This window comes from Ochotona curzoniae, unplaced genomic scaffold, assembly GCF_017591425.1.
Source record: "Ochotona curzoniae isolate NIBS_2020 unplaced genomic scaffold, NIBS_Ocur_1.0 patch81, whole genome shotgun sequence".
NCBI lineage: Eukaryota > Metazoa > Chordata > Mammalia > Lagomorpha > Ochotonidae > Ochotona > Ochotona curzoniae.
Window position 1 is genome coordinate 477,865 of NW_024467063.1, and position 27,406 is coordinate 505,270.

Sequence of the window (27,406 nt, forward strand, 5' to 3'; positions counted from 1 at the left end):
TGCGAGCGGGAGGTGGCGCTAGAGAGGACAAGCCTGGCACGAAAAGAGCGGTTTTCAACGAACACAGATTTTGCACACCTGCTTGGTTTTTCTCTTTAAAGGGGCCGGCAGAGAGCCTGGGTAATCAGTGGGTCTGGGCTCAATACTAATAGTAACGAGAATAGTAGTAACAATATCTTTGAAAGACCACCGAATCCGAAAGGGCTGTGGCCCGTGCGCCGCTGCAACACTGGTTCTGAATGGCAGAACCCAGTAGGATGCTGCAAGAGTGATGTGTGTCTGGGTGGCAGCATGGGCATGAACGAAGCCAGGGTCCCCGGGAACTACGGTGAGAGGCCAGCCCTCCCTGGACCGCGCGCGTCCTGCTCGCTGCGAGAGACGGCGGCCCGGCCCGGGGCGCGGCGGCCTCAGCTCTTCTTGCGCAGCTGGCTGTACTGCGCGCGCCCCAGGATGGGCTCCATGACGCTGGGCCGGAAGAAGCTGTCGCTGACCCTGCGCGTGGGCTTCTCGCGCGGCGCGGCCAGGAAGCCCGGGCGCGGCACGGCGGGCGGCTCGGCCTTGTCCTCAAGCGCCGGGCCCCGCACGCTGCGCAGGTTGCCGCGGGGCTGCGCGGGGCGCGGCATGGGCTCCGGGCTGGCGGGCCGTGCCGCGGACCCCTTGCGCTCCACCTCTGCCGGCGGGTTGTCGATGTCGCGGAATTCGCTCTCGGGTTCCATCAGCGACAGCCTGGGGAGCTGAGGGTCCGGCAGGCGTGTTAGGGCCCCACGGGGCTCTGGGTCCTGGACCTCCCACCCTCCTCTCCCTCTGCGGTCCTGGATTCATTCCGCACCTCCAGAACGGCCATCAGAAGGGCACAGGCTGGGATGGGGGACAGCAGGATGGAATGGGGAGCCAGGAGACCCCTGAGCTGACACTTGCACTGAGCCCTGTCTGGGACAGACCCTGAGACAAGGCGAGTTAGGGCAACACCCCTCCAGCCTCCCTCAGAGCTTAGGGGCCTTGCTAACCCTTCCTTGGGTCAAGGGCAGGTGTTTTGGGGGTGCACTGGCAGCTGTCTTCCTGGCAACCTCTGGGCGGCAGGGACTGAGGGATCCTTGTCAGCACGAAGGGCCCTCCTGCTTTGGCCAGCCTCCCCCAGCCAGCGCAAGGTGACTTGCTCTGGAAATGGGGTCCAAGTGAAGACACGGCCTCTCTGGAGTTTTCTCGGTGGGTGATAGAACTGGGCTGGCCTCGGTACTACAAGCCTCCTCCAATCCCTGCTTGGGCAGCACCAGGCAAAACTGCAGGTCCATCAGCTGGGTGCCGAGGGTGGAGCTGCAGGGATTCCCAGTCTGATCTTGGGAAATCCCCCACTACCGCAAGACAGGGGCCAGGGGTCACACTGCTCTTGAGGTTGGGGGCCCAGGACATCATGAGGGTCCCAGGGTACTGAGGATTGCACGGGTCACCTGGGCTGTGGAACAGGGGCGTGTGCAGCCCCTTCAGTGGAATCTGAGCTCTCATCCTTTCCCGAGGCCCACCTGGGGGAGGGAGACTCACCTGCAGTGACACTCACCGGCACATAGTGTACCACTGTGTCTACCACGTTGTCAGTGACACCCTTCAGGGCATCCGACAGAGACATGGCCCTGCTCTTGGTGGAGGAGACGGTGTGGGCGGGCGTGAGGTGCAGCATCCTCCCTGCTGTGCCCAGCACGGCCGCAGGTGCCCACGTCACGGCTGAGAGCGTGCCATGCAGGGTCTTCTGTAGAGTGTGCGCCATGCTGCCCAGGAGGCCTCGTGGGTCAGGCATGGTTGCTGCCTGCAGAGCAAAGCAAGGTCAGAGAAAGCCCTGCCCCCATCCGCCCTCCCCAGCCCCACCAACTGCAGAGCCAGAGGGACAAACACAGAGCTTGGCCTAGCAGTGTGGCCTTGGGTTGGTGCAAAATAGGCCAAGACTCGCTTTGCCTTGCTTGTTGGGTTCTATGAGGGATGGCCACTGCTGGGCATTAGGGACAAGGTGTGACATGTGGTAGCCAGGCCCCACATCCCACGTAACTGCACTCCGAGCCCTTGCTGCTCTGGGCGGTGTGACTGAGGGACCCGGAGCCCCATGCCCCCTCACCTCACTGAACCCCTCCTCTGTCTCCGACTCTTCCTCCTCCTCTGTCTCTGCCCCCTCCGAGTCCGTCTGCTCATCATGTTCTTCTTCTTGGGCCGTGGCAAGATGGTGCAGCCAAGGCACCCGGACCTCGCTTCGCCTCCGGGACACCACCTGCATGGCTGCCGACGCGCCCCACTGGGCCAGGCTGCTCTGAGAGTGGGGGTGGCCACAGCAGGCAGCAAACCAGTGAGGCTGGGGAGCCCCAACAGCCTGCTGAGTCCGCACACATTCACCCTCCCTCAAGAGTGTCCATGCCTCTGACCCCCTCGCTCTGCGTTCCTTTGCCTGTTTTCGGACTCCATGCAAGTGGAGCCGGATGTGCGTTCATGAACAGCTTCTGTAGCTCAACACAATGGCGAGAGGTCGTCCCTGTTGCCGCATACAGAACTTGTTCCTGTCTTTTCCTGTCTGCATCCTCCATGCCTCACCCATTCTACTGTGGGTGGATGTTTGCATGGTGCTCAGCTATTTGTTTACTTATTCTTATTTTTAAAAAAATTTTTAACATTTTTTAAAAAAAAGATTTATTTTTATTTGAAAGTCAGATATACAGAAGAGGAGGAGAGACAGAGAGGAAGATCTTCATTCTGATGATGTACTCCCCCAAGTGGCCCCAATGGCTGGAGCTGAGCCGACCCAAAGCCAGGAGCCAAGAGCTTCTTCCTGGTTTCTGGGTCTACCCCATGTGAGTGCAGGGTCCCAAGGCTTTGGGCTGTCCTTGACTGCTTTCCCAGGCCAAAGCAGAGAGCAGGATGGGAAAGCAGGGCTGGTGGGATTAAAACTAGCACCCATATGGGATCCTGTTGTATCCAAGGTGAGGAGTTTAGCTGCTAGGCTACCACACTGGGCCTGTGCCCAGCTCTTGATGAAGGCTAAAGATGATCTGAATGTTTTCAAAACAATGTTAAGGGCTCATCCCACACACCAGGGCCTCCTTATGCAGCTTCCAGAAACATACCTGGGCCTCCTGGGCCTGCCCCTTCAGGCGAGGCAAATGACCCTCGGCTCAAGGGATTGAAAGAACTGTTACTCCTGTATATCAGGGAACCACAGAACCTGGCACAGGAATAAACTATCCAGGCCTGGTGACATTTTTAAAGGCACAGCTCAGGGCCTGGCATGGTAGCCTAGTGACTAATGTCCTCGCCTTGAAAGTTCATGTCCCAGTGCCCCTGCTTCCCATCTAGCTCCCCGCTTGTGGCCTGGGAAAGCAGTTGAGGATGGCCCAAAGCTTTGGGACCCTGCAGCTGTACAGAAAACCCAGAAGCAGCTCCAAGGCTCCTGGCTTCGGATCAGCTCAATTTCAACCAATGGGACCCTTGGAGAGTGAATCAGTGAACAGAAGATCTTCCTCTCTGTCTTTCCTCCTCTTTAGATATCTACCTTTCCAATAAAACAAATAAATATTTTTAAAGAAGAAGTACCACTTAAGGGGCCAGCAAAATGGCATGGCGGATTAGCTGTTGCTTGCAACACAGGCAAGTGCCAGTTGCTCTACTTCCTGTCCAGCTCCTTGCTCTTGCGGCCGGGGAGGCAGCGGACGATGGCCCAGGTATGTGGTGCTTTTCGGGTCCTGGCCTCCGCCTGGCCCAGCCATCTGGGGAGTGAACCAGTACATGATTCTCCCCCTGTCTATATCTTTTGGGTATATAAATATATTCATCTCAGGGACCAATTCAGTGGTGCCACAGGCTAATCCTCCACCCGGTGGTACCACCATCCCATGTAGGCACCGGATTGTGTCTCAGCTGAGTCCTGCTTCTAGCCTGGAAAAGCAGTAGAGCATGGCTCAAGCCCTTGAGACCCTACAGCCACAAGGGAAACTCAGAAGAAACCCCTGGCTCCTGGCTTCAGATTAGCTCAGCTCCAACCACAGATGTCGTCTGGGGGAGTGAACCAGTAGATGGAAGATCTCTCTCTTTTTCTTTCTCTGGCTGGAAAGTTGTCATCTAGTCTTCTGTGTTTGTTGTTTTTATTTTCTTTCCTGTCCTGTTTCTTACTAAAGCTCTGTATGAATAAATGACCCAGCTTAGTTGTGCTGAAGTGCATAGAGAGGTGGAAGCAGTGGGGAGCAGTAGGGAGTTGGCCCTCTCTGAGCCTAGGAAAGGCAGCTTTGCCTCGGGTGCAGTGTGGATGGAAGTTAGAACCTTCTAGAATGTGGGCTCTCGGCCCACAGAATGAAGCCTCATGCTTCACTTATTTAGGGATGCTGTGAGTCCAGGTGCCCGGGGAGCAGAGGCGGGAGGGCCACAGCAGGAGGCTCAGCTTAGGGCATGAGGAAGGGCAGGCAGGGCCATCCTAAGGAGGCAGGCTGTTCTTTCCTGCCCTTTCTGTCCCCTATAGCCTTTGGACCAGCCCCACTCCTCCGAGGACTCCAGTCCTCAGACCTTAAGTACCAAGCCCAGGCTAGAAGAAAGAATGTTCTCAGGAAAGGAGAGGGTATCAGTAGGGGATGGGAGGGATCAGGAGGGCATAGGGCCCCTGGTGTTTGGGGTGGGAGTGGGCTGAGGTCGAGGCTGACACTCACCAGGGGTGCCACACCCGGGATCCACATGGCCAGGGCGTGGCCCTGCCGTAGTGCCCAGGCAGTGCTCTGCATGCCGTGCTGAGAGAGGGTGTTGGCCAGGGCCCCCACCCTTCTCAGCAGGCTCGGTTTGGTCTTGGGGGGCTTCTGATCCTGCTGGCGTCCAGGGGAATAGCCTGGGTAGGGATTTCAGGGAAAGAAGGGAAAAGAGGTCAGAGAAGGCTGGGGGGCGCCAGCTTGAGTTCAGGGCTGGAGGCAGTAGTTGCAGGTCCATCGTCAGCTCCCCAAGGCTGTGCGTGATTCATTGTCCCTCCTTGTGGGTCTTTGTACCCCCCCCTTGCCAATCCCGTGGGTCCATGTGCCACCTCCCTCTGACCCTGGGGATCAGCAAGATAGCCAGCCCTCCAGCATGGGTGGCTGGGCCCCGGGACAGCAGGTACCTGACTCCTCCTTGGCAGGGGGTAGGAGGTACTCCACCACCTTCTCAATGCCACCCAAGGCCAAGTCAGCCCCGCCAGAGGCCAGGCGGCCGACGCGAGTGCTGGCAGCGAACTCGGCCGTGTCTCGAGCCACTCCCCAGGCAAGCTCGCAGCCAACCAGCGCGGCCCCCAGGACCTTGTCTGACGTGCTGGCGATGGGCACGCTGATACTGTTGCGGGCACTGCGGAGGCGCGTGGAGATGGTGTCTTTCAGCTCCGAGGTGATCTGGGAAGGCCAGGGGAGGGGGTTCAAGGGCAAGGTGGGGGACAGGTTCCAAGCCCGGCTGCTGGAAGGGGGGCACGACCTTGCATTGTGTTGGCTCTAAAGAGAGCCGACATCCACCCTCCTTGTGCTAGCCATGCGGCCCCAACACTGCCAGGGCTGCAGGCTCTACACTGAAATCTTCCTTCTGGTTAACCTGGGAGCACCTCTGTGACAAAGGCACACGACCAGGAAAAATAGGGAGTGAGACTTGTTGGATCCCACCGAAGGCACTGTGACAGAGTGGGGGTGGAGCAGGCACCTGTGCACTCTGGGATAATAGCCCCACCCCCAAAGGGTTGGCAAGGGGTAAGTGGCAGAGATCATGCCACAAGCTGGGCTCAGGCAGTGCCAGCGTGGGTGCCAGGACAAGCCAGCAGCTCACCTTTTCTGGAGGGTACTGGAGAGCTGGTATCTTCTCCTCCAGGTGGTCCAGGCCTCTGCAGGCCAGCTCGTTGGCAGCTGTGACTGGTAGGGAAGGACCACGTTGGGGGTGGGTGTGGCATGATCCTGCTGCCAGAACCCAGCAGTGGCCCCTGGGGTAAGAGCAGCTAACCTCAGAGCCCAGGGGGTCCAGCCCTGCCACCTCCCGCACATGTGTGACCCATGCTCTTGGCTGTCACCAGCCCCCATCTGTCCCAGCTTCCTTGTGGGCACAGGTGGATGAATTAAAGGTGCTGACTTTGCTGGGGGGGGGGGGAGTAAGGAGGGAAGTAGCAATTATTATTCTCTTCTGTCCCGCTTCCCTCCCAGGCTGCCCAGGGATTGGCGTTCGAGATGAGAGTTGGGAAGAGGTGGAATGGAGGTGTGAGCATGGGGCCAACCGAGGCCTGCTGAGTCCTCGTGGTGACACTGCCAGCCACAGATGCCACAGCCCCCAGATGCTCCATGGTCCCTGCCTCTAATCCCTCTGTATTGAGATGGTCACTGGGGTGTGGTGGGGTAGGGGGACAGCAGGGGAGAGGTGAGAGCCACAGGAAGAAAAGGGAGTAGCTGTCCCCACAAATGAGGCAAGCTCCAGAGGTGCAGGTACGTGGAGGGGACACAGCCCCTCCTGCTGGGGCAAGAGCAGGGTCAGGGTCATAGCCACTATGGTTTTCAAGGAGGCTCATAGATAGTGCACTCTCTGATACAGTCCTTCTCTGGGTAGCTTCTTTTCCTTTGGAGAATTTTCTAGCCCTGGGGCCAGCTCTGTGACATAATAGGCTAAGCCTTTGCCTGCATGGCTGGCAACCTATATGGGTGCCGGTTCAGGTTCTGGCTGTTCCACTTATGATCCAGCTCCTTGTTCATGTACCTGGACCCTTGCAACCATGTGGAGACCCAGAGGAGGCTCCTGGCTCTGTCTCTCCTCTTTCTGCAATTCTGCCTTCAAATAAATAAGTAAATCTTTATATATTCTCTGACCAGGGGGGTCTGCCTGGGGCTGGTGCCCTTTCACCCCTCCTCTACTGCGTGCTGAGTGTGACCCTTGGATCCCCTTCATTCTCTATTTGGGAGTAGGGAGGGAGTTGGATTTGTTAACCCCATGGAAAGCCATGCACTTTGAGGTACGTTTGAGCAATCTGTAGGGACAGGTCCCGCAGGGGGCCGCCCTGGGTAATTCTCATTGCCCTTTCATGCCTGGCTGGTGGCTCTCTGCTGCCCCCGTGTGGTACTACCACCGGCAGGGCCGAGCCAGTGTCCCTCTGCCGTGCCCGGCAGCCCTAGTGCCTATTGGCCCTGAATTTGAAAGAAGAGTGGGTATCTGACCTGCCACAGACCCGTCTCACAACAGCCACTTAGCTCCACCCGTGCCTTCCCTCTGCAGCGTCTTCACCAGTCCTGGTTATCCTAGGGAAAAGCTAGCTGGGGGACGGGGTGGGGTGGGGGTGGGGGGCGACTGCATGTCCCCAGGTGAGAAAGTCAAGCGAGGAAGGGATGCAGGCCTGGGTGGGCGATCAGGCAGACAGGTGAGTGAGTACGGGCTGATTGGGACAGACGGCAGCGAGCATCGGGGAAGACTCACACTGGGTGGACAGCCTGCGGACCACCGGCTCCATGCCCCAGGCGGCCAGGCTGCTGGCGCCCTGCACGCCCTTCTCGTAGGCGTTGCACACAGACGCCACCAGGGGGTGTGCTTCCTTGGTGCTGGCGTAGGTCTTCTGGAAGCACTCGCAGGTGCCGCTCACCACCGGCAGCTGCAGCACACGCTGCAGCACGTTCTCCTGCTCCTGGCACAGAGAGGAAGTAATTCGTGTTGTGCCTCCGTGGCCTCCCCAGGAAGGTGAGCCCAGGGAGGGAGGTCGGGGAGGGGCACCCCGAGTGTCAGTGAGCTGGAATATCTCCGGGTGCCCCAGGCATGGGAACACAGGGAGCCCACAGCGAAAACAAGAGGCACCCACAGTGCATCCTGGTCACACTGTGGAGGCAGCCTCTGCCCGCTCCCTGGCCACCCGGCCCGAACTTTGCATCTGGAGTTTCAGTCCACACTGTGTGGGTGGCCTCCACCTGGACATTTGTCCGGACTGCTAGGACACACACGACCCCCGTCTCCCCACCACTGTATTCTAACCCCTCCATCTGGAAGGCTCTGCCTCTGTCCCATTCCCTCTCTGCCTAGCCGAGCCCTTTTCCTGCCCTGCTTCTGGCCCTCGTCCTTCACCCCTGGGTACACTGAGCTGGGGATTAGTGTGTGCCTGGCTCTCTCACCCCGTGACCGCCATTGCTGAGTCCTGGTCTATAAGGTCAGACCTCAGGCAAGGCTGCCAGGGGCGGCCAGGAAGTCTCAGCTCCGCCCCCTGGCCCAGCAGCCAGCGGGTTGAGAGCCCTGTGGACCATCCTTCACTGCTGGGGTGCTGGATTCTATGAATACTCTGCCTTTTTACAACAGTCACAGGTTAAACGGTAGCTCACAGAGATCCTCAGCCATGCAGAGGGTGTGACAATGACAAGGTGACTGCACTGCAGGCACTGGCCCGGAGTGACCTTACTTAATTCAGGTGACCTTGTCAATCACAGGGACCCTCTGGGGGCCGGTGCCTTCACCAGTTTGCTGACCAGGAGACTTACACTCAGGGACATGAAGTGGCTCCCATTGGCCACACAGCCTGGACGTGGTAGGGTCCAGATTCTAATTCAGGCCTGCGATGGTATAATATCAAATTCTTCTAGGGGGAGAGGGTGGCCAGCGTGATGACGCAGGGGGGCGAAGTTGCTGTCTGTGATGCTAGATCCCAAAGGAGCACTCGCTCAAGTCCCAGCTGCTTCACTTTCCATCCAGGTCCCTGCTAATGCGGCTAGGAAAACAGCAGAGGTTGGTCCCTGCTTCCCACATGAAAGACACCAGTGGAGTTCCAGGTTCCCAGCTTTGGCCTGGTCCAGCCCTGGCCACTGGGGCTATTTGAAGAGTAAACCAGCAAATGGAAAAGCTCTCTCTCTCTGCTGCTGTTCTGCCTTATCAATCAGTCAATCAATCAGTCTTTCAGAACGTTATTGTTATGAACATCAGGAATTCCCTAGGCTTGGCTTAATGGCTCAACTGACTAACCTTCCCCCCCAAAGTGCCAGTATCCCGTATGGGCACCAGTTCTAATCCTGGCAACCTCGCCTCCCATCCAGCTCCCTGCCTGTGGCCTGAGAAAGCAGTCAAGGATGGCCCAAAGCCTTGGGACCCTGCACCCGCGTGAGAGACCCGGAAGAAGCTCCTGTCTCCAGGCTTCAAATCAGTTCAGCTCCAGCCATTAAGGCTACTTGGAGAGTAAACCAGCAGACTAAAGATCTGTCTCTCCTCTAAAAATCTGCCTTTCCAATAAAAATAGATCTTAAAAACAAAAAAAATGTGCACACAAAAAGTAAGAAAAGGAAAATCACTCGGGTCAGACTGATGCTCACACAGGCAAGACTCTGCTCGGGAAGTGAGGCCGGTCAGGATGGCTTCCCCTTGAACCTGGCCGTTTATGACTTGACTCTTGCATTCTGAGTCAGCACAAAACTTGAAGCATCTGCCCTCAGGACAAGATGGGTGTGGCCCAAGTTCACAATTCTCACAATTCATTATCTGAGCGGCACCCAGAGCAGGGAAGCCTTGCCAGGAGGCATTGGGCACACTTGAGAACATCAGAACCACCTGTAGACACAGTAGGAGCTGGATCAGAGCTCCTACTGGACACGCCGAATGGCTAGCCCCACAGGCTGAATGGCCAGCCCCACAGGCCACGCACTGCTCAGCCCAGCGGTGCAAATGATGCTGGGAGTACAGGAATCCGGTGGCTTTGTACTGGGACACTGGGGTACTTAAAAAAGATCACGGCAGGGCCCAGCGCGGTGGCGCAAGTGGTTAAGGTCCTCGCCTTGCACGCCTGGGATTCCATATGGGCGCCGGTTCTAATCCCTGCAGCCCCACTTCCCTTCTAGCTCCCTGCCTGTGGCCCAGGAAAGCAGCAGAGGACAGCCCAAAGCTTTGGGACTCTGCACCTGTGTGGGAGACCCGGAAGAGGCTCCTGGCTTTGGACTAGCATAGCATCGGCCGTTGCGCTCACTTGGGGAGTGAATCATCGGATGGAAGATCTTCCTCTCTGTCTCTCCTCTCTGTATAGCCGCCTTTCCAATAAAAAAATAATAGAAATAAAAATAAATCTTAAAAAAAAAAAAGATCACGGCAGGGCTCTGCGTGGTGGCCTAGTGGCTAAATCCTTGCCTTGCAAGTGCCAGGACCCCATATGGGTACTAGTTCTAATCCTGGCAGCCCGGCTTTCCATCCACGTCCCTGCTTGTGGCCTGGGAAAGCAGTCGAGGATAGCCCAAAGCTTTGGGACCCTGCACCCCTATGGGAGACCAGGAGGGGAGGTCCCAGGCTTCTGGTTTCGGATTGGCTTTGCTCTGGCCATTGTGGTCACTTGGGAAGTGAATCATCGGATGAAAGATTTTCTCTCTGTCTCTCCTCCTCTTCTCTGTATATCTGACTTTGCACTAAAAATAAACAAATCTTTAAAAAAAAAAAAAAAGATCACGGTGGGCCTGGTGGTGTGGCCTAGCGGCTAAAATCCTCACCTTGAACGTGCCAGGATCCCATATGGGTACCAGTTCTAATCCCGGCAGCTCCACTTCCCATCCAGCTCCCTGCTTGTGGCCTGGGAAAGCAGTTGAGGACAGCCCAAAGCTTTGGGACCCTGCACCTGTGTGGGAGACCCGGAAGACATTCCTGGTTCCCGGTTTCGGATTGGCACAGCACCGGCCATTGCGGCTCACTTGGGGAGTGAATCATCGGATGGAAGATCTTCCTCTCTGTCTCTACTCCTCTCTGTATATCTGACTTTGTAATAAAAATAAATCTTTTTAAAAAATCACAGCAAATGCAATTAAAAGATAAGCAAATTCTGATATAAACATTTTTGAAATTCATGTCCTAGTGTTTTTTTATAATATACATTCTGCATGAAGTCACATATGTGGATTCGCTAAAGTTTTTACACCACAATAAACTTGTCTTATAATTTTGCCTTCCACAGACTGCTGGGATTTCTCCCATATGCTCAGCTGGGGGTTGGGGTGCAGCAGGGCCCTATCCATGACTTCCCTCCCCAACCAACACTGCCATCTTTTGCGTTCTTGGGTCATCTTCTTCCCTCTCCAAACCCCAGTCTTTCTGCAGCTGACAGTGAGGAGAAGAACAACTCAAGCGGGGTAGTCCCTGAGCTAGGACTGTGGCTGTGGCACACCTTGCCTGGTGTCCCCTTATCTCCCCTCCCACCCGGCCCTCCCCATCTCCATCGTCCATCCCTAGGTCCTGTGAGCCTGGGTCACTTACAGGGAGGTCTCCATCCAGCAAAGTGAGGCCCTTGTTCGCTGTCATCTTTGCTTGTCACGCTGCAAGACACGGAGTCCCGGGTCCGTCACAAGCCCTGGGGCCTGGGCTCCACACAAGCACTTCCTGTCCATTCATGCCCACCAGGCTTCCTGGGAGCACGAATGCCCCCAGCAGAAGGTATCGCTGCAGGAGTGAGCACCCTACACAAGGCCACCCCCCGGTGTCCCACAGCCTGAGCTGCTCCACAGGCTGCCGGTCAAGAAGGATGTTTCTTACAAGGGGCTTGGGTGAGAAGTATAATTCCAGTCAACTGTAAGAGAGGAAGTCTCTAGACCCTTAAATAAAGTCCCGGGAGAGACTCAAGCAGCAAGTGTTGGCTTTCATCTTTTCTGTTTTTAAGGAACAAAGCTCTGGGTTGGCTCTGCTGTATGTCGCCAGGCCTCCCCTCTACACTCCCCCAGGGAAGGAAGCTCTTCCGACGGCCTCTGGAAAGGCCAGTGGCCTCAGAGCATTTGCTCCCAGCTCTGGTCATTCACCTGGCACCTCTCCCTCAGTCACCTGCCGTCTCTTCACCCCCAGGACAACCTTACTCACAACCTCTTCTCATTAGTGCCTTAAACCAGCAAGGCGAGACAGCTGCCCCTGAGCCCGTACTCACCCCGGCTGCTGCCTGCTGCTGCCTCCACCAGAGCCCAGGCTGCAGAGTGTCCCCGAGAGCACTCAAGGGTCCAGGCACTGCAGGGAGCCTTGGGCAATGTGACCAAGGCCGTCCAGCTAGGGGAGGGTAGGGAACAGAGGAAGCTGGGCTGTCCCCTGGGGTTCTATCCTGATTTCATTTAGCACATTTAGCAACAGGGAGGGAGAGCACAGAGCTGAAAGATGGTTGTTTCCTGCAGCCCCATGGAGGCCTCTGCTACTCACTCTTTCCGGCCCTCCATTTGCAACAAGGAAAAACACAGAACCAATCCTGTTTTCCAGAAAGAATGGAGATCCATGGTGGTAAAGTCAGAGGCACGAGGGGCCAACATAGTTTCTCTTTTTTTTTTCTTAAAGATTTATTTTTATTGGAAAGGCAGATATACAGAGAGGAGGAGAGACAGAGAGGAAGATCTTTCATCCAATGATTCACTCCCCAAGTGGCTGCAACAGCTGGAGCTGAGCCAATCTGAAGCCAGGATCCAGGAACTTCTTCCAGGTCTCCCACACGGGTGCAGGGTCCCAAAGCCTTGGGCCATCCTCAACTGCTTTCCCAGGCCACAAGCAGGGAGCTGGATGGGAAGGGGGGCTGTCGGGATTAGAACCGGCATCCATATGGGATCCGAACCGTGCAAGGTGAGGACCTTAACCACTATGCTATCATGCCAGGCCCTAGGGGCCAATATTGTGGCTCAGCAAGCAAGCTACCTCCTGAGAGGCTGGCCGGCATCCCACACAGGTGGCTGTTAGAGGCCCTGCTGTTCTGCTTTTGATCCAGCTCCCTGCTAATATGCCTGGGAAAGCAGCAGAAGATGGTTCAAGTCCTTGGGCCTTTGCACCCACGTTGGAGACCAGATGAAGATCCAGGCTCCTGGCTTTAGCCTGAGCCTGTCCTGGTCATTGTGACCACTTGGGAAATAAACTGGCAGATGGAAGGACTCTATCTCTCACTCTTTCAAATAAATAAAGTCATAAGCTCTAATTTTTAGTAAGTTTCTTCATCTTTGAGTCCTTGTCTCTTGCGGGTGGGGAGCAGTTTTGAACTCATTTCCCCCATCCTGTCCTAGTTTCTAGCAGGGGTGAGAAGTGAACAGCATGATTGAAAGGTACATGGGGTTGCGGGGATGGGGGGGGTGTTGCGGCAGGGTGGCCTAGCAGCTAAAGTCCTCGCCTTGAACGCTCCAAGATCCCATACAGGCGCTGGTTCTAGTCCTGACAGCCCCACTTCCCATCCAGTTCCCTGCTTGTGGCCTGGGAAAGCGGTCAAGGATGGCTCAAAGCCTTGGGACGCTGCACCGTGTGGGAGACCCAGATGAAGCTCCTGGCTCCCAGCTTCGGATTGGCTTTGCTCCAGCCATTGCAGCCACTTGGGGAGTGAATCATTGGATGGAAGATCTTCCTCTCTTATCTCCTCTCTGTATATTTGACTTTTCAATAAAAATAAATAAATCTTTAAAAAAAAAAAAAAGGCACACAGGGCCAGTGACAAGTGACCAAGGTTCTGCTCCTACCAACAGCACCCAGATGACCAGGAGCTGTTACCTCTAATTCCTTAGCAGACTCAAGCCCAAGATCTAGTTCCTGCCTTCAGAACTGGTGGTGCATCATGGTGTCAGCCACCGTTTCCAGGGTTCCTAAGGTACCAGGAGCAAGCATATGTAGTCTCCGGGGGTGGCAGAGCTGTCTGTGTGGGAGCTCGGAGCAGTGGTGTGCTGTGGGCCACAGACAAGACAGGCAAGGGTGTGGAGAAGCAGGGTCTCCCGGCATATCCTGTATGCTCAGCTCTGTCTGTGGTGTGCTGGCTCGGGCAGTGGGAGGTCAGGTGGGGGGATGGCAGCATGCTGGCAGCCTCCCAAAGCAGGGTGATTGACAAAGGAGGGGGTGCAATTCAGTGAACAGGCAGTGACCTGCCTGGCCTGTTCATGGGCACAAGGGAAGTATCTGAAACAGTGGCCTCTTCCACTTGGAACAGGACAGATGTCCCTCGAGGCTGTGGCTGGACGGCAACCCCGGGCCGAAGGGCAGCTCTTGATCCAGAGTGGTGGCTTTGGGCCAAAGGCAGGAGAAGGTTTTGCTGACAAAGCGGGTCCTTTGGCCACTAGGGCAGCGGTTCCAGAATGTGGGTGAGAGGTGAGAGGCGGTGAAAGGGCGTGGGCGAGGCCCGGGGAAGAGGGCTGGGCAGCTGGCCAGCGGCAGCTTGCAGGGCACAGTTCTCTCTCCTCTCCCTTCTCCCCAGAGCAGGGGCTGGGTTGTCCCATTCCTAGGTGGATCACCAGAAGTGGGTCTGGCTGACTGCCTCACTCCTTCAGCAGCAACGCTCAGCTGTGGATGTGCTGCTCTCTAAGTCCTTAGTTTTTGGAAACTCTTGTGAACATGGAAGCTTACAGGAGGGGTGGCTTAGCTGGGAAGGAGAAAGCCCAGGGCCCCACTGAAGGCGCTCATGCCCTGGAGGGTATGTCCCATCCCAACCTCAGGGGACAGAAGTACAAGACAGGCACAGGGCCACGCATCATCACCTCCAGGAGCAAGCAGCGCCCCGGACAGCCAAACAGCTGAAGACATCTTTGGGGTCGCCCCCTACCCCAGCGTGATCTTTCTCAGTCTTCCCGTCCCAGAGCTCAGTGAGTGGGGTGGCCTCTCACTGGGGCTTTATTCCCACAACATGTACAGACACACAGGTCAGTTTGTTTCAGAATTTATTGGACATAATGAACCTACCAGAATGCAGGATCTGGACAAGGTCTAAACAGTCATTTAAACTGTATCGGCCCTGATACACAGTACTGGGCATGTCTCTTCAAGGGCCCGAATTGTGCTTTCTCAAACCCCGTGTCTTGATTGTGTGCCTAGAGCACAGAGAGCCAAGGACCTGAGTCCACAGACAAGTTGTGCCTGTGGGAATTTTGCTCACATTTGCGTTCAGGGAAATGACACAGCCTTACTGATTGGACTGACTCTGCCCCCACCTGCTGGCGTCTCACCTGCCCATTTCACCTCCCTCAGATGAAAGGATCTGTCCCCATAAAATCTGACACCCGGGATGGGAGGCAGGGAACCCAGGGAAATGTCCTCTGGGCTCCTTCCTGCCCTTTCCTGTCTCCCCCGGGCACTCTATGATGAGGAATTGGATTTATCAGAGTAAACTGCAACCCTCGCACACTCAAGTCATGACATGTTAAACTGCTAATTAATGCAGAAGCACTCAGACTGTTACATGGGGTTAGACAAGAACAAGCTGGCTCACAAGTCAGTTTGCAGTTTTGTAGAACAGACTATGAAGCACTGACCAATGGAAGTACTGAGTTAGGGCGAGTGGCGAGATAAAAGCACAGAGTCCTAGAGTCCCCGGCTCCCACTCTGCCAGGAACTCAGGAAGACTCCTGGGGACAAACAAGGATTCCCAGTCAGAAGAACCAGTAGTGTTTATATTTTCTCAGCACCCTTATCCGTCCCAGGCCACATAACAGGTGACCTTCTACCCATTTTCACCTCAACTCCTTTCTGCTTCCAATTGTGGCTGAGTCATGACACTGCCTAATGACCTCTACCCACAGATAATATTAGACCCAAGGGTGGCAGTGGGGTATAGTGGATCCTTAGATGCTCTGCATGGGCAGTCAAGCAAAAACCATACCCAAAGTGTCACCATGTGATTGATTGGGCCATGTTCAATTTTCCTTCCAGATCTTATTCTAAGTTCCTACTGGGCACATCAGAAATGTTCACTAAATGTTGAACACAGAGAAAATACTCAGAAATCCAGCAGTGATTCCAGCATCTTGAAAATCACATGAGCTGAAATCTTCATGCTTCCCTTCTTCATTCTGGCTCCTGTCTCCCAGCGATGCAGTTGTTCAGATTTGGCTAGAATGAGAACCCGGGCACGGCCTGGCCTGTGACCACAGCAAGTGTCCACTCCACGAGCAGGTCGCCTTTGAAGGCCAGTCTGGCTCAGCCCTCAAAGGACCCTAGCAGGTCCTGAGTTTCATGTGCGGATAGGCCACGGTGATGATGCCTGTAACTGAGGACACGAACCCTCCCAGGCCGATGAGGCCTCGATTAGACTTGTAGATCCCCAGCTGGCTTAGAGGGATCAGGATGTCACACAAGTTCTTCACAGTGTCCAGCAGCAGTGGGGGGTGGCGCTTCAGAGACCGGAACAAGAGGAGGAGGAAGGACTGCAGCCACTCCGTCTCCTCGTCGGCCACGCTGAACCCAGAAGGACTCTGCGAGGACCCCTTCTCCTTCTTGGCTCTGTCGTGCGCGACCCGTCCCATCTGCAGGGAGATTTCATACACGTCCCTGGCCAGGCTCAGCAGCAGAAAGTAATAGTAGTGGCGGGCAGCTCGCCTCCTCCATGCCTCTTTGCTGATGCCAGCGACCAGACCCACGCTCTTCACCCAGAGCATGGTGTCACAGATGAAATAAATCACACGGTTCAGGTTGGCTAGCGTTAGGCATAGGCGGGGCACAGGGTCGGTGGCACGGATGCTCTGCTTGGTTGCCTGCATGGCATGGACCACGTTGCCCAGTCTGAACCCTGCAAGAGGAATCCACACGGTTCACTGTCATTCACTGGTACATGAGGGGAAGGCAGAATGCATGCTGCAGGGTAGGCAATCAGCACTGGTCAGGGTGTTTTTCCTCTCTCATTTTTACTAATGCGAAAGGCAGGGAGACAAGGCAGAAAGGGAGACTGTCCATACACTGGTTAACTCCTCAAATGCCAGTGTTGGTTAAGAGCCAAACTGATGCCAGGAACTTACAACTCCACGTGGGTCTCCCACTTGGGTGGCAAGGACCCAATACTTGACTCATCCGCTGCCTCCCCAGATGCATTAGCAGAGAGCTGGAGAGCAAGTGGAGTAGCCAGGACTTAAACCCAGACACTCCCAAATGGGAAGCAAGCATCCCAAGTACAACTTCACGGCTGTGCCAAACACCCACTGAGGCTCAGCTTTGGCTAGGGAAGGAGACATTACAGTGAGTGTGTGTGTGTGTGTGTGTGTGTGTGTGTGTGCGTGTTGGGGATCCCTAAAATGATCCCAGGAAGCATACAGTTATTTCCTCCCCGCCCACTTACCTCCTCAAGGCTGACTTGGAGCATGTGCACAGCAAGGCATGAGGGTGCCTTCCCACACCTGACTGCTCCCAGCTGTGCCTCTTTAGAAGAAAGGTGCTGTGACAGTGTGAAAGCCGGTGCAGTCTGCCCTGGGGGAGTCTGATGTCTTTTTGTCATTTACTTTCTAGACAAAAGACTACTTCTTAAATGACACCATTATCTTCTTGTCACTTGTCTACTCCAGAGTCCTTTGTCTCTTGACAAAGTAGAGAGCAGGTGTCTGACCTGGTGGAACGACACACTTCCCACAAGGGACTTCCTGGATTCGATCCCTGGTTCTATTCCTGACTCCAATACTCACTCCCACTCATACAGACCTTGGCGGCAGCAGCTGGGTGCTGGCATCCATGTGGGTGTCTTGGGTGGGGTTCCTAGCACCCAGTTTTGGCCTGGCCTAGGTTAGATACTGCAGGCATTTGGAGGAATCTGCACATAGGAGCTATTTCTAAGATAAAGCAGATAGCAGGACTTAGTAGCCAGGACAATTAATAATATTGTCCACTTAGACCTTAGACTCAGTAAGGGCTCAAAAGCAGTTACTTCCAGAGAACTTACAACCTCACAAGAATGCCTTGTAGTCCTCCATCAAAAATAGCACATAACAGTAGGTAGTTTCTGGAGCCCAGCTCTGGCTATTCTATGATTGCTTGGATGACCTTGGATGAGCTTGGATAGGTCCCTTCTGGATCTCAGCGACATCTAGACATGCGAGGGGCCAGTGTGGTAGTGTCAACACCCCATACTGCAACACTGGTTCACTGCTAGTTGCTACATTTCCAACCCAGCTCCCAAGATGGCCCCAGTTCTTAGGCCCCTGCTACCCATGTGGGAGAACTGAATGAAATTCCTGGCTTTGGTCGGCCCTAGCTCTAGCAGTTGCAGCCATTTGAGGAGTGAACCAATGGAGGGAGCGCTTTCTTTCTCCTTCCTTCCTTCCTCACTCATGGCTGTTATTTCTGCTTTTCAAATCTTAAAACTGAAATTAAAATAAAAAAATATGTTCAAACTCTAAGATTCTAAAAATATATATATCTAAGAATGTCAAACCTTGGCTTCAACGCACCCAGAACCCCAGCCACCCTTCCGACCCTCTGCTTGACAGTGCAAGCTCCTTACTGTGTCTGCCCAGCTCACCAGTCTGACCCAGTACTCAGCCCTTACTAGAGGAACCCGCCTCCTTCTTTCAACCACAACTCAAGCTCCACCTCCTCCCAAACCCTTTTCTTTTCCTCTCCCACAGACAACACATTTGGCACTAAACCTTCATCATTATGGACACTGTGATTTCTCACAAAGCCTGGAACTGTGCCTGGGGACAAAGCAGGTGCTTGGGGACAGCTGATGAACATGCGATCTTCTACCTGTGGTACACTGCAGTGAAGTCCACTTCTTACCCACAGTGAAGATTCAGGCTATGGTTGCTACAGCAGCACAGGACGTCCCAACTGACTGACTATTAAAGCAATCAAGTGAGTGCCAAAGCTCGGTTGTCCCACTCCAGCTTTGAGCCGCTAGTCTGCAATGTATCCATTCTGTAGAGGTAACCCCCACAGCAGCAAGGACAAGGCAGGTGTTCTCGGACAGCTGTGCTGTTCCTCCACAGAACAAAAAGGTCCACAAGAGCTAGAAGCTCAGGCTGGGGACTGCCGAAATAGTGATTCTAGAACAAAAAGTCTCCTGCAGGTTTCATGTGTGTTAGGAAGGCATGGTGTAGCACCAAATGCAAACACAGAAGTGGGGTATGAGAATGGCCAGCTGTGAGACACCCACATTCCAACTTCACCAACAAGCTTGACTGATTGGAAAAGAATGCCCTAGAATGTATCCGGAGACTTGCAGGGCTGGGGCTCTAAGCCAGGAGCCGCTGGCCTCCACGAGACAGGGTACTTACATTTACGGCCAGCGCTCACACTGGACTCCAGTTTCTTGAGCTTCATGACCACCTCCTCTTTGCCAGCCTTAGGCTCTAACAAATACGAAAGCAACATGCATGCGTACTGAGTGGCTCTGCAATGGAAGACAATGGGAGGAGAGTGACTGACACATCCAATCAAGCTGGACTCGGCCAGGACAGCAAAGAGAACACACGCAGCCAAGCGCGATGCTTCCCGGGCAGCAGCTCTTTCACGAGCCAACTCCTGCAACAGCGATTCTGTGGATGGGCCGAAGGGCAGAACAATGATGGAAATGCTGCACACAGGTTATGAAAGGAACTGCAGCCATGCGCTGAACAACCATGCGGATGGCCCCGTGCTGGCCCTGAGCAACGCACGCAGCCAGGGCAGGAAAGCCCACGGAAACTGCCGTTGTGCTATGCCTGTGAAGGTTCACAGCCTGTATGTTCCCCAGGGAGGCCACGACAAGCAACTCTTCTACCATGTGGGTAACCTGCTCTGTATGCGATGGGACACAAACACAAACCAGAACCCTGAGAAAAGTTCACAGCTTTAACAAGTTTAGCTTAAACTAAAGGGACAGGACACAAATTAGGGCATGTTTTTGATATTTGCTTTCCGCTATTATTAATTAGTGTTTTACATAAAACACAGGTACAACTCCATCTAATGATGGTACCTGGTCAATAAAGTCATGACTGTTGTGCCTGTAAGCAACAATGACTTGATGACAAATGTAATAAAAGAGGTTTATAGCACACGGACATCCTGGTGTTTTAGCCAGTGTATTGAATAAGCCACCTGGTTACTACTGTCCTGGAATTGCATGTCAATCTATACTGCACACTTTATTTTCAATAGAATTGTGGCACATTTTCCCTAATGGCAAACCTAATATTGGGCAGGAAGTAGAGAAAATGGGGATCACATTTTTTTCAAAGAAAAGCATCTTCCTAGTCTGAGGGCTCAAGCTGGCTACAGCAATGCACCTATCTTTTGTTTGTTTGTTTGTTTAAAGATTTGTTTATTTTTACTTGAAAGCCAGATTTACAGAGTGAAGGAAAGACAGAGAGAAAGACTGTCCATCTGCTGGTCCACTCCCCAAGTGGCCAAAGCAGTCGGAGCTGAGCCAATGTGAAGCCAGGAATAAGGAGCCTCTTTTGGGTCTCTCACGCAGGTGCAGGGACCTAAGACTTTGGGCCGTCCTTGACTGCTTTCCCAGGCCACAAGTGGAGAGCTGGATGGGAAGTGGAGCAGCCGGGATATGAACCTGCACCCTTATGGGATTCTGGCGTGTGCAAGGCGAAGACTTTAGTCACTAGGCTACTGTGTCAGGCCCAATGTACCTCTCTTAAAAAAAAAATATTACATTGATGCTTTACTTTATTTGAAAGACAATGGAGAGCTTCATCCACTGGTCAATTCCACAAATGCCTGCAAGATTCAGAGCTGGGCCAGGCCCAAGCCAGGAGCCTAGAATTCGGTCGGGGTGCCGGAGCAGGAAGCTGGTTGAGTAGTCAGCACTCAATGCAGACCCTCAGATACAGACACAAAGCCTCCTGCGTGGTGACTGCACGCTGGGTCCAGCTCCTGACCTGCAGCTCCCAGATCTCACCACAGCACTGGGTCCCCAAACCATGCATTATTTTAGGAACATCAATTTGTTTTATAAATATATATAAAAATACATGCCAGTTTGTATGTGTGTATATATATATATGTATGTGTGTATATATAATAAATATAGAATGCCAGTTTGTGCGTATATGCACATATATACATATGTGATAAAGGGGTTGGAATATGAAAGCTAGAGACCTCAGGCCTTGATAAGTAAGTATGGAGATTCTTCAAAAAGTTCTTCGAAAAGTAAGATTAAAATATAAATGTGTTGGGGCCTGGTGTGATAGCCTAACGGCTGAAGTCCTCACCTTAAACGTGCCAGGATGCTATATGGGTGCCGGTTTGTATTCCAACAGTCCTGCTTCCCATCCAGCTCCCTGCTTGTGCCCTGGGAAAGCAGTGAAGGACGGCACAAAGTCCTGGGACCTTGTACCCGAGCAAGAGACCTGTAAGAAGCTCCTGGCTCCTGGCTTCGGGTTGGCTCAGCTCCAACCGCTGCAGCCAGTTGGGGAGTGAATCAGCAGACGAAAGATCTTTGTCTCTCCTTCTCTCTGTAAACCTGATTTTCCAATACAAAGAAATAAATCTTTAAAATGTAGACCGGGGAGGTTTGCTTATTTTAATGCAAAAATTTTTGAGATCCATACCTATTTTTTTATAGTACACATTTTTTTTATGAACTTCATGAAGATCCTGCAAAGGCATGAATTTCAGTACATTTTGCACCCAAATAAACCTGTCTTATAATTCCCTTTCCTGCAGAGTTCCCGAAGCACCGCATGTATGTTCTGGGATTCCTTGATTCACTGATCTCCTTGACAAACCTTGCAAAATCATGCTTGTGTTTGCATGCTGCGTACACAGAGCCCGGCCACTCTGAAGACAATAGCAGGCCGGCCAGAAAGCAGGCACGGTGGGGCTGGGAAGGGGACAGTGGCTTGCAATAGCTCAGCTCTGCCCCTTGGCACCTCCTTCTGCTGCACTTTGCCTATCTGTGGAATGGGGCCATCTTGAGTCCCCATCACACGGGGCTGTGGTGAGGGTTAGACAAGTTAACCATTGCAAAGCTCTGAGGACAGTCTTAAAGCCAGCTTCTGCCAGTCAGCCCTTCTTGCACAGCAGAAGGGAAGGTAAAAGTGCAACAGTAATTATTTGTCCTTCAGATTATCTTAATAGACACAGGGCGAACCAGGATTGGAACCGCAGGCACAATCTCCGATTCGTGCAGCAGCACAGCGTGTATCTTCGAGGCACAAGGAGTTTTTTCCCACGGGTTTTTCCCCACGGGTTTTATTTTGCAGTTTACGACATTATTTCCCACACAGTACCTCCAACAAGGCCAACTGGGCACTAATGCAATTTTCAGACGGTGCATAAAACAAACAAACAAAACAAAAAAACCAAAACAAAAAAACTGTCCAGCAGCATGCCAAGGGCTAGCTGAAGCCACCATCCCGGGAGCAAAGTTGGCAGACAGGGAGAGCTCGGAGTTCCAATCAGAAGCCTCTGGGGGAGAGTGGCAGGCCTGGCTTGGCCCACCCCCACTGAAGCTGGGGTGTGGCGGGGTGCGAGCGCCAGACTGGGCTCTGCGGGAGCGGCCGGTTTCCCCAGGGCTTCCCTCCTTCTTCTCGGGGTGCCCCAGAGCCGGCACCCTGAAAGGCACCTGACTCACCTGAAGAGGCGGTCCCGGCCCTGGGTCTGGTTGGTGAAGCGGGTGAAGGCGTCCATGGCGCCCAGCCCACGGCCACGCGTCGCACCTGGCTCCCGTGGGGTGCGCTGGTCCCGGGGGACACTCGGGGTCCGGCCCAGGGCCGAGGGGGCGTGGCCGCCGCAGGTCCCTCCTCACTCCACCCATCAAGAGCGGCACGGCAGGCTTCCGGTAGGGACCGGAAGTGGCGGTTACCAGGACGACGTGACGCCGCCAGCCGGCTCAGGTGAGGGCAGCTTTCCGAGCGTACGTTTGCCGCTGACGCCGTAGCTGCGGCACTACTGCAGGGGTCTCCTGTGGGGCTTTCTCTTCAGCCTCCAGCGTTTTTCCTCAGAGCCGGACGCCCGGGAGCCCCAGATGCATTCCGAACGGCGTCCTCACCCTCAGAACTTTCCTCAAGCGTTTCCCTCAGCGATCCCGGTGGTTCAGGGAGTGTGTGCCCCGCTGGCAGAGAATTTTCTGTTAAGGAAATTGGAGGAGTTAACAACAAGGAAAGTGGCTGTTAATTGTGGAACTGTTCAAGGTTGGCAACGTGGAGGCCAACATGGGGTCGGGAATGGCGCCCCTGAACACTCGCCAAGGCGCAGGCACTGTGTGGGATGATCACCCTCGGTAACCACCTAACAAGATTTCACGCTGTTTTGTTTCCTTGGCTGCAGACCTAGGGTAGTGGTAAACAGACGACTTAAGTAAGATACGCTCTGTTCTCCTGTATTGACGAGGTTCCGTTTTCAGAGTACAGCCAGAATAGGTGTAGTCTGATTCTTGAGGGCTGTAGGATTTAGGGATGGGTTAAGGGGTACTGACTTCACGTTAAACTTACCAGCTACATTAGTCTCTAGGCAGAAAGCGTGTCTTTGAAGCTCTGGAGCCAGAAGTTACCTTGTTTCTAACTCTAAAAGTCCCAGGTGGCATCTCTCCCACTGTACAGCTTGAGGGTGGAGTTGGCTAATGTGGTCCCTTTCCTCAGTGAGCTCAGCGAGACTGGGTAGTTGAATGCAGCTTCTACATCAGTGTGCACTCGCTGCTTCACTCTGCACTTTGATGTTGAGGAGATGGCTTCTTTCTTTATCTCTGCTCTTGTCAAACTCAACTTGTGTAGCTTCCTCGCCCTTCAGCCTGCAAGTAACCTGAAGAGTTAAGACCTTGCTTTGGAGTAGGCTTTGGCTAAATGTTGTGGTTGATTGATCTCCTAAGCAGACCACTGAAACTTTCTCCATATCCACCCATCAAGCTGTTTGACTTAATGTTAGTATCCATGTATTCACTAAAAAAAAAAAAAAAGTTAATTTCCTCCAAGAAGTTTTTGCTGAGGCCAGTATTGTGGCGTAACTGGTTAGGCCACTGCTTGTGTCATCAACATTCCATATCAGAGTTCCAATGGGTTCCCAGCTACTCTGCTTCTGATACAGCTTGCGAGAAAGCTGTGAAAAGTGGCTCGTGTACCCGAGAGGCTGGGATGGAGTTTATAGCTCACAGCTTTGGTTTGGCCCAGCACAGGCTGTTAGTGGCCATTTGGGAAGTAAACCAGGATGGAAGATTCTTTTTCTCTCTGTTTGCCTCTGCCCCTGTATCTGTCACTGTCACTTTGCCTTTCAAATAAATAAGCTAAAAACAAAACAAAATAAAACAAAACAAAAAACCCACCAAAAACGAACTTCTTTGCATTCACACCTTGGTTGATGCAAAACCTCATTTTAGCATATCTTTGCTTTCAACATGGCTCTCTAAGCTTAGTCATTTCTAGCTTTGATTTAAACTAAGAGAGGTGTGACTGGTCCTATCACCTGAATCCTTAATGACCCTTTAGCAGTAGATTTGTCCTAATTTCAGTATTGCTGTCTTGCAAGAACAAAATAAGTGAACAGCAACCAGAACACACAGAATTTATCAACTGAGTGTGCCATCTTATGTGGGCATAGTTTTTGATACCCCAATATAATTATAGCAGTAACATCAAAGACCGCTGACCATGGGTCAGTGTAACAGATACAGTAAGAATGAAAAAGTGTAAAATATTGTGAGAATTATTAAAATGTGATGCAGAGGCATGACGTAGCACATGCTGTGGGAAGCATGGTGCTGACAAGTTTGCTCGCCTGGCGTTGCCTCAAGCCTTACATGATAAAGCCCACTCTCTCTGCAGCTCACTAACACAAGGTACGCCCGTGTCAGGAGGAGGGTGTGCAGAGGACTGCAGTTGTGGACTTGTCTGTTTCTCCTTGGGCTTCTTTTAAGCTTTGTGTGGGGGCTTTTACAATTAAAATTATTATTATTTTTTAATTGGAGAGTCAGATTTACAGAGAGAAGGAGAGACAGAGAGAAAGATTTTTCATCTGCTGGCTCACACCCCAAGTGGCCACAAAACTGAAGCTGAGCTAGTCCAAAGCCAGGGAGCAGAACATCTTCTAGGTCTCCCACGAGGGTGCAATGTCCCAAGGCTTTGGGCTGTCCTCTGCTGCTTTCCCAGGCCATAACCAGGGAGCTGGATGGGAAGTGGAGCAGCTGGGATAGGAATTGGCACCCTTATGAGATCCTGGTGCAAGCAAGGTGAGGACTTTAGCTGCTAGGCTACTGTGCCATGCCCTGGTCATATGTTCTGAAGCTATTACAAGGTACATGAATGTTTAGATATTGTACTGTCTTGATGAATTCATCCCTTCTCCATTATGAGATGAACCTGATCCCTGGAGTCTTTGCTCTGACACATGCTAGGTTTGATATAGCCACTCAGCTTTTTTTTTTTTTTAAAGATTTATTTATTTGTTTTTATTGGAAAGTCAGATCAGATTTATGAAGACAAAGAGTGACAGAAAGATCTTCCATTTGCTGGTTCATTTCCCAAATGGCTGTAATGGCCAGAGCCGAGCTGATCCAATCCAAAGCGGGAGCCGGAGCTTCTTCTGGGTCTCCCATGCAGAAACAGGATCCCAAGGCTTTGAGCCATCATCTACTGCTTTCTCAGGCTATAAGCGGGAAGCTGGATGGGAGGTGGGGCAGCTGGGAAATGAACCAGTGCCCATATGGAATCCCAACATTTGTGAAGTGAGGATTTAACCATTGAACCATTTTTGCCAGGTCCGTATGTCTTTATATTTAAGTGATATTTTGGTCCACAGCACGTATTGTCTTGTTGTCTTATCTAAGAATCCCTACCGTTCAATTGGAAGCTTGAAATTTAATGTATTATTGATATGGTGAGATCTGGCTGTTTTCTATTCTTTGGGTTTTTTTTCTATTCTTTTTTATCTTTTTTCCCCCACTTTAGTTATTTTTATGGTTTTGTTGATCTCTTGTCGGTCTATTAGCTGTAACTGTTTTTTTATTTTAGTTATTGGTTTTGAGTTTGCAGTGTGCATCTTTAATCTGTCATCTATCCTCAGACATTAGTGCATTTCCATTTCTCTCCTGGCATTTGTATATTATTATCATATTTTCCTCACATATATTATTAAACTCATGCCACATTGGTATTTTTGTTTGTGTTTTAGCCTTTTGAAAGAGATTTAAAGAAGAAAAACATCATGTTTACCCACTTGCATCCAGGGCGTGCATTCCTTTGTGTAGACTCATGTTTTTAACTATCATGACCTTCTTCCTGAAAGCCTTTCTTTAACATAATGTAGTGCTGATTGGCTGTGGTTCATTCTTTCAGTTTTTGCATATCCAAAAAGCATTTACTTCATCTTCATTTTTTGGGAAACTATGTCTTAGAGACATGGAATTGTAGAAGTGAAAGCTTTTTTTTTTTTTTTCCCTTTCGTACCAAGAAATTCTCTCTTTTGGAACCAAAAAAAAAAAAAATACTCTCTTCTGGCGTGCATGGATGTTTCCTTCAAGAGATCTGTTGCCCTTAGTTCTGTCTCTCTGTATATAACATGTCTTTTTCCCATGGCTGCTTCCAGACTTAGTCTTCATCCCCAATACTGTGATTTGCTGTGTCTCTCAAAAGTTCGTGTGTTGGAGGCTTGGTGCCCAGTTTGGCAGTTGAGGTGGTAGAACCTTTAAGAGGCAGGGCCTGGTGGAAGGTGGTTAGATCATCAGGGTGCTACCCTTGGCAGGGATTAAGGGAGTTCTCCTTGTGCTTACTGACCTTGAGAATAGATTGTTACAATTAGAGCAAGCCTGGCCATGAGCTTTCTGGCAGCCTATCTTTAACTGTCACATGCACTGCCATGGTCATCTACTCTGAGGCCAGCCAGGCAGGCCCCTGACTTTGGACTTTCATCTGTTTCTTTCTTTTTTCTTTTTTAAGATTTATTTTATTTTTATTGGAAATCCGATATAGAGAGAGGAGAGACAGAAAGGAAAAACTTCCATCCAATGATTCACTCCCTAAGCGCTGCAATGGCCAGAGCTGTCCTGATTCGAAGCCAGAAGCCTGGAGTCTCCTCCAGGTCTCCCATGTGGGTTCAGGGTCCCAAGGATTTGGGCTGTCCTTGACTGCTTTCCCAGGCCACAAGCAAGGAACTGGATGGGAAGCAGGGCTGCCGGGATTAGAACCTGCATCCATTTGGGATCCCAGCTCATGCAAGGCAAAGATTTCGGCCACTGGGCCACCACACCAGACCCAGTTGGCTTTCCTTTTTACTTTGGTGAATATTGTCTTGTCTTTCTACCTCTAAGGACCCCGGACAGTGTGAATTTTACTTCAGTGAATAATGCATAATTGTACATTCTTACAAATAGTCTTGGATTTTATTCTAGGATACATTTACTTTGAAACAATTTGTTTGATGCTATAACTTCAAAAATTTGGTGAGCTTTCAGAGAAGCATTGATGATATGAATAATACATCTGCCTACCGAGGTAAGATCCTTCTGAGTCCTCTAACGGCACTGTAAAATTAGGAGGCTTTCCTGTGTCCCTGGTGGAAACAGGCATTATTCCTGGATCTGGGTGGCCTTGGGGAACCACTATAATCCCTTCAGGTGCTGCTTCTCCTGCTGTCATCTCACCTGGTCAAACTCAGGCAGTGGCCACATCACAAGTGACCTCAGTAGCTGAAGGGAAGGGTGATGGCAGCGGGGTTCCGTGAGATGCCTGGGGCCTCTAGCAGTGCAAGGCCCTGCACCACTCGGTACCCGCCATCTTCAGCTGAGCCCTAAGTCTTTCATTAAATGTTTGGATTTAAGATTCTATAACTTTAAAAAAACATTTAATGA

At 52.3% G+C, this 27,406-nt stretch overlaps 2 protein-coding genes across 3 annotated transcripts; both read right to left on the minus strand.

The window, feature by feature from the left end:
• Nucleotides 1-407: 407 nt before the first annotated feature.
• LOC121168260 (perilipin-1-like) lies at nucleotides 408-11,241 on the minus strand. The gene is made up of 8 exons (XM_040998181.1): nucleotides 11,197-11,241; nucleotides 7,417-7,621; nucleotides 5,794-5,876; nucleotides 5,108-5,372; nucleotides 4,671-4,843; nucleotides 2,105-2,293; nucleotides 1,556-1,801; nucleotides 408-734 (listed from the first exon to the last, which is right to left on the minus strand). The coding sequence occupies exons 1-8, from the start codon at nucleotides 11,239-11,241 to the stop codon at nucleotides 408-410; spliced, it is 1,533 nt and encodes a 510-aa protein (XP_040854115.1).
• Nucleotides 11,242-14,753: 3,512 nt separating this feature from the next.
• Nucleotides 14,754-22,260, minus strand: LOC121168253 (peroxisomal membrane protein 11A-like). 2 transcript variants are annotated; one of them, XM_040998168.1, is made up of 3 exons: nucleotides 22,205-22,260; nucleotides 18,906-19,021; nucleotides 14,754-16,339 (listed from the first exon to the last, which is right to left on the minus strand). In XM_040998168.1, exons 1-3 carry the CDS (start codon nucleotides 22,258-22,260, stop codon nucleotides 15,861-15,863), a joined length of 651 nt encoding a protein of 216 aa, XP_040854102.1. In that variant the 3' UTR covers nucleotides 14,754-15,860. The 2 variants fall into 2 exon arrangements, with proteins under 2 accessions (XP_040854102.1, XP_040854101.1); XM_040998167.1 differs by having other exon boundaries at nucleotides 14,754-16,432.
• Between the last annotated feature and the right edge of the window lie 5,146 nt (nucleotides 22,261-27,406).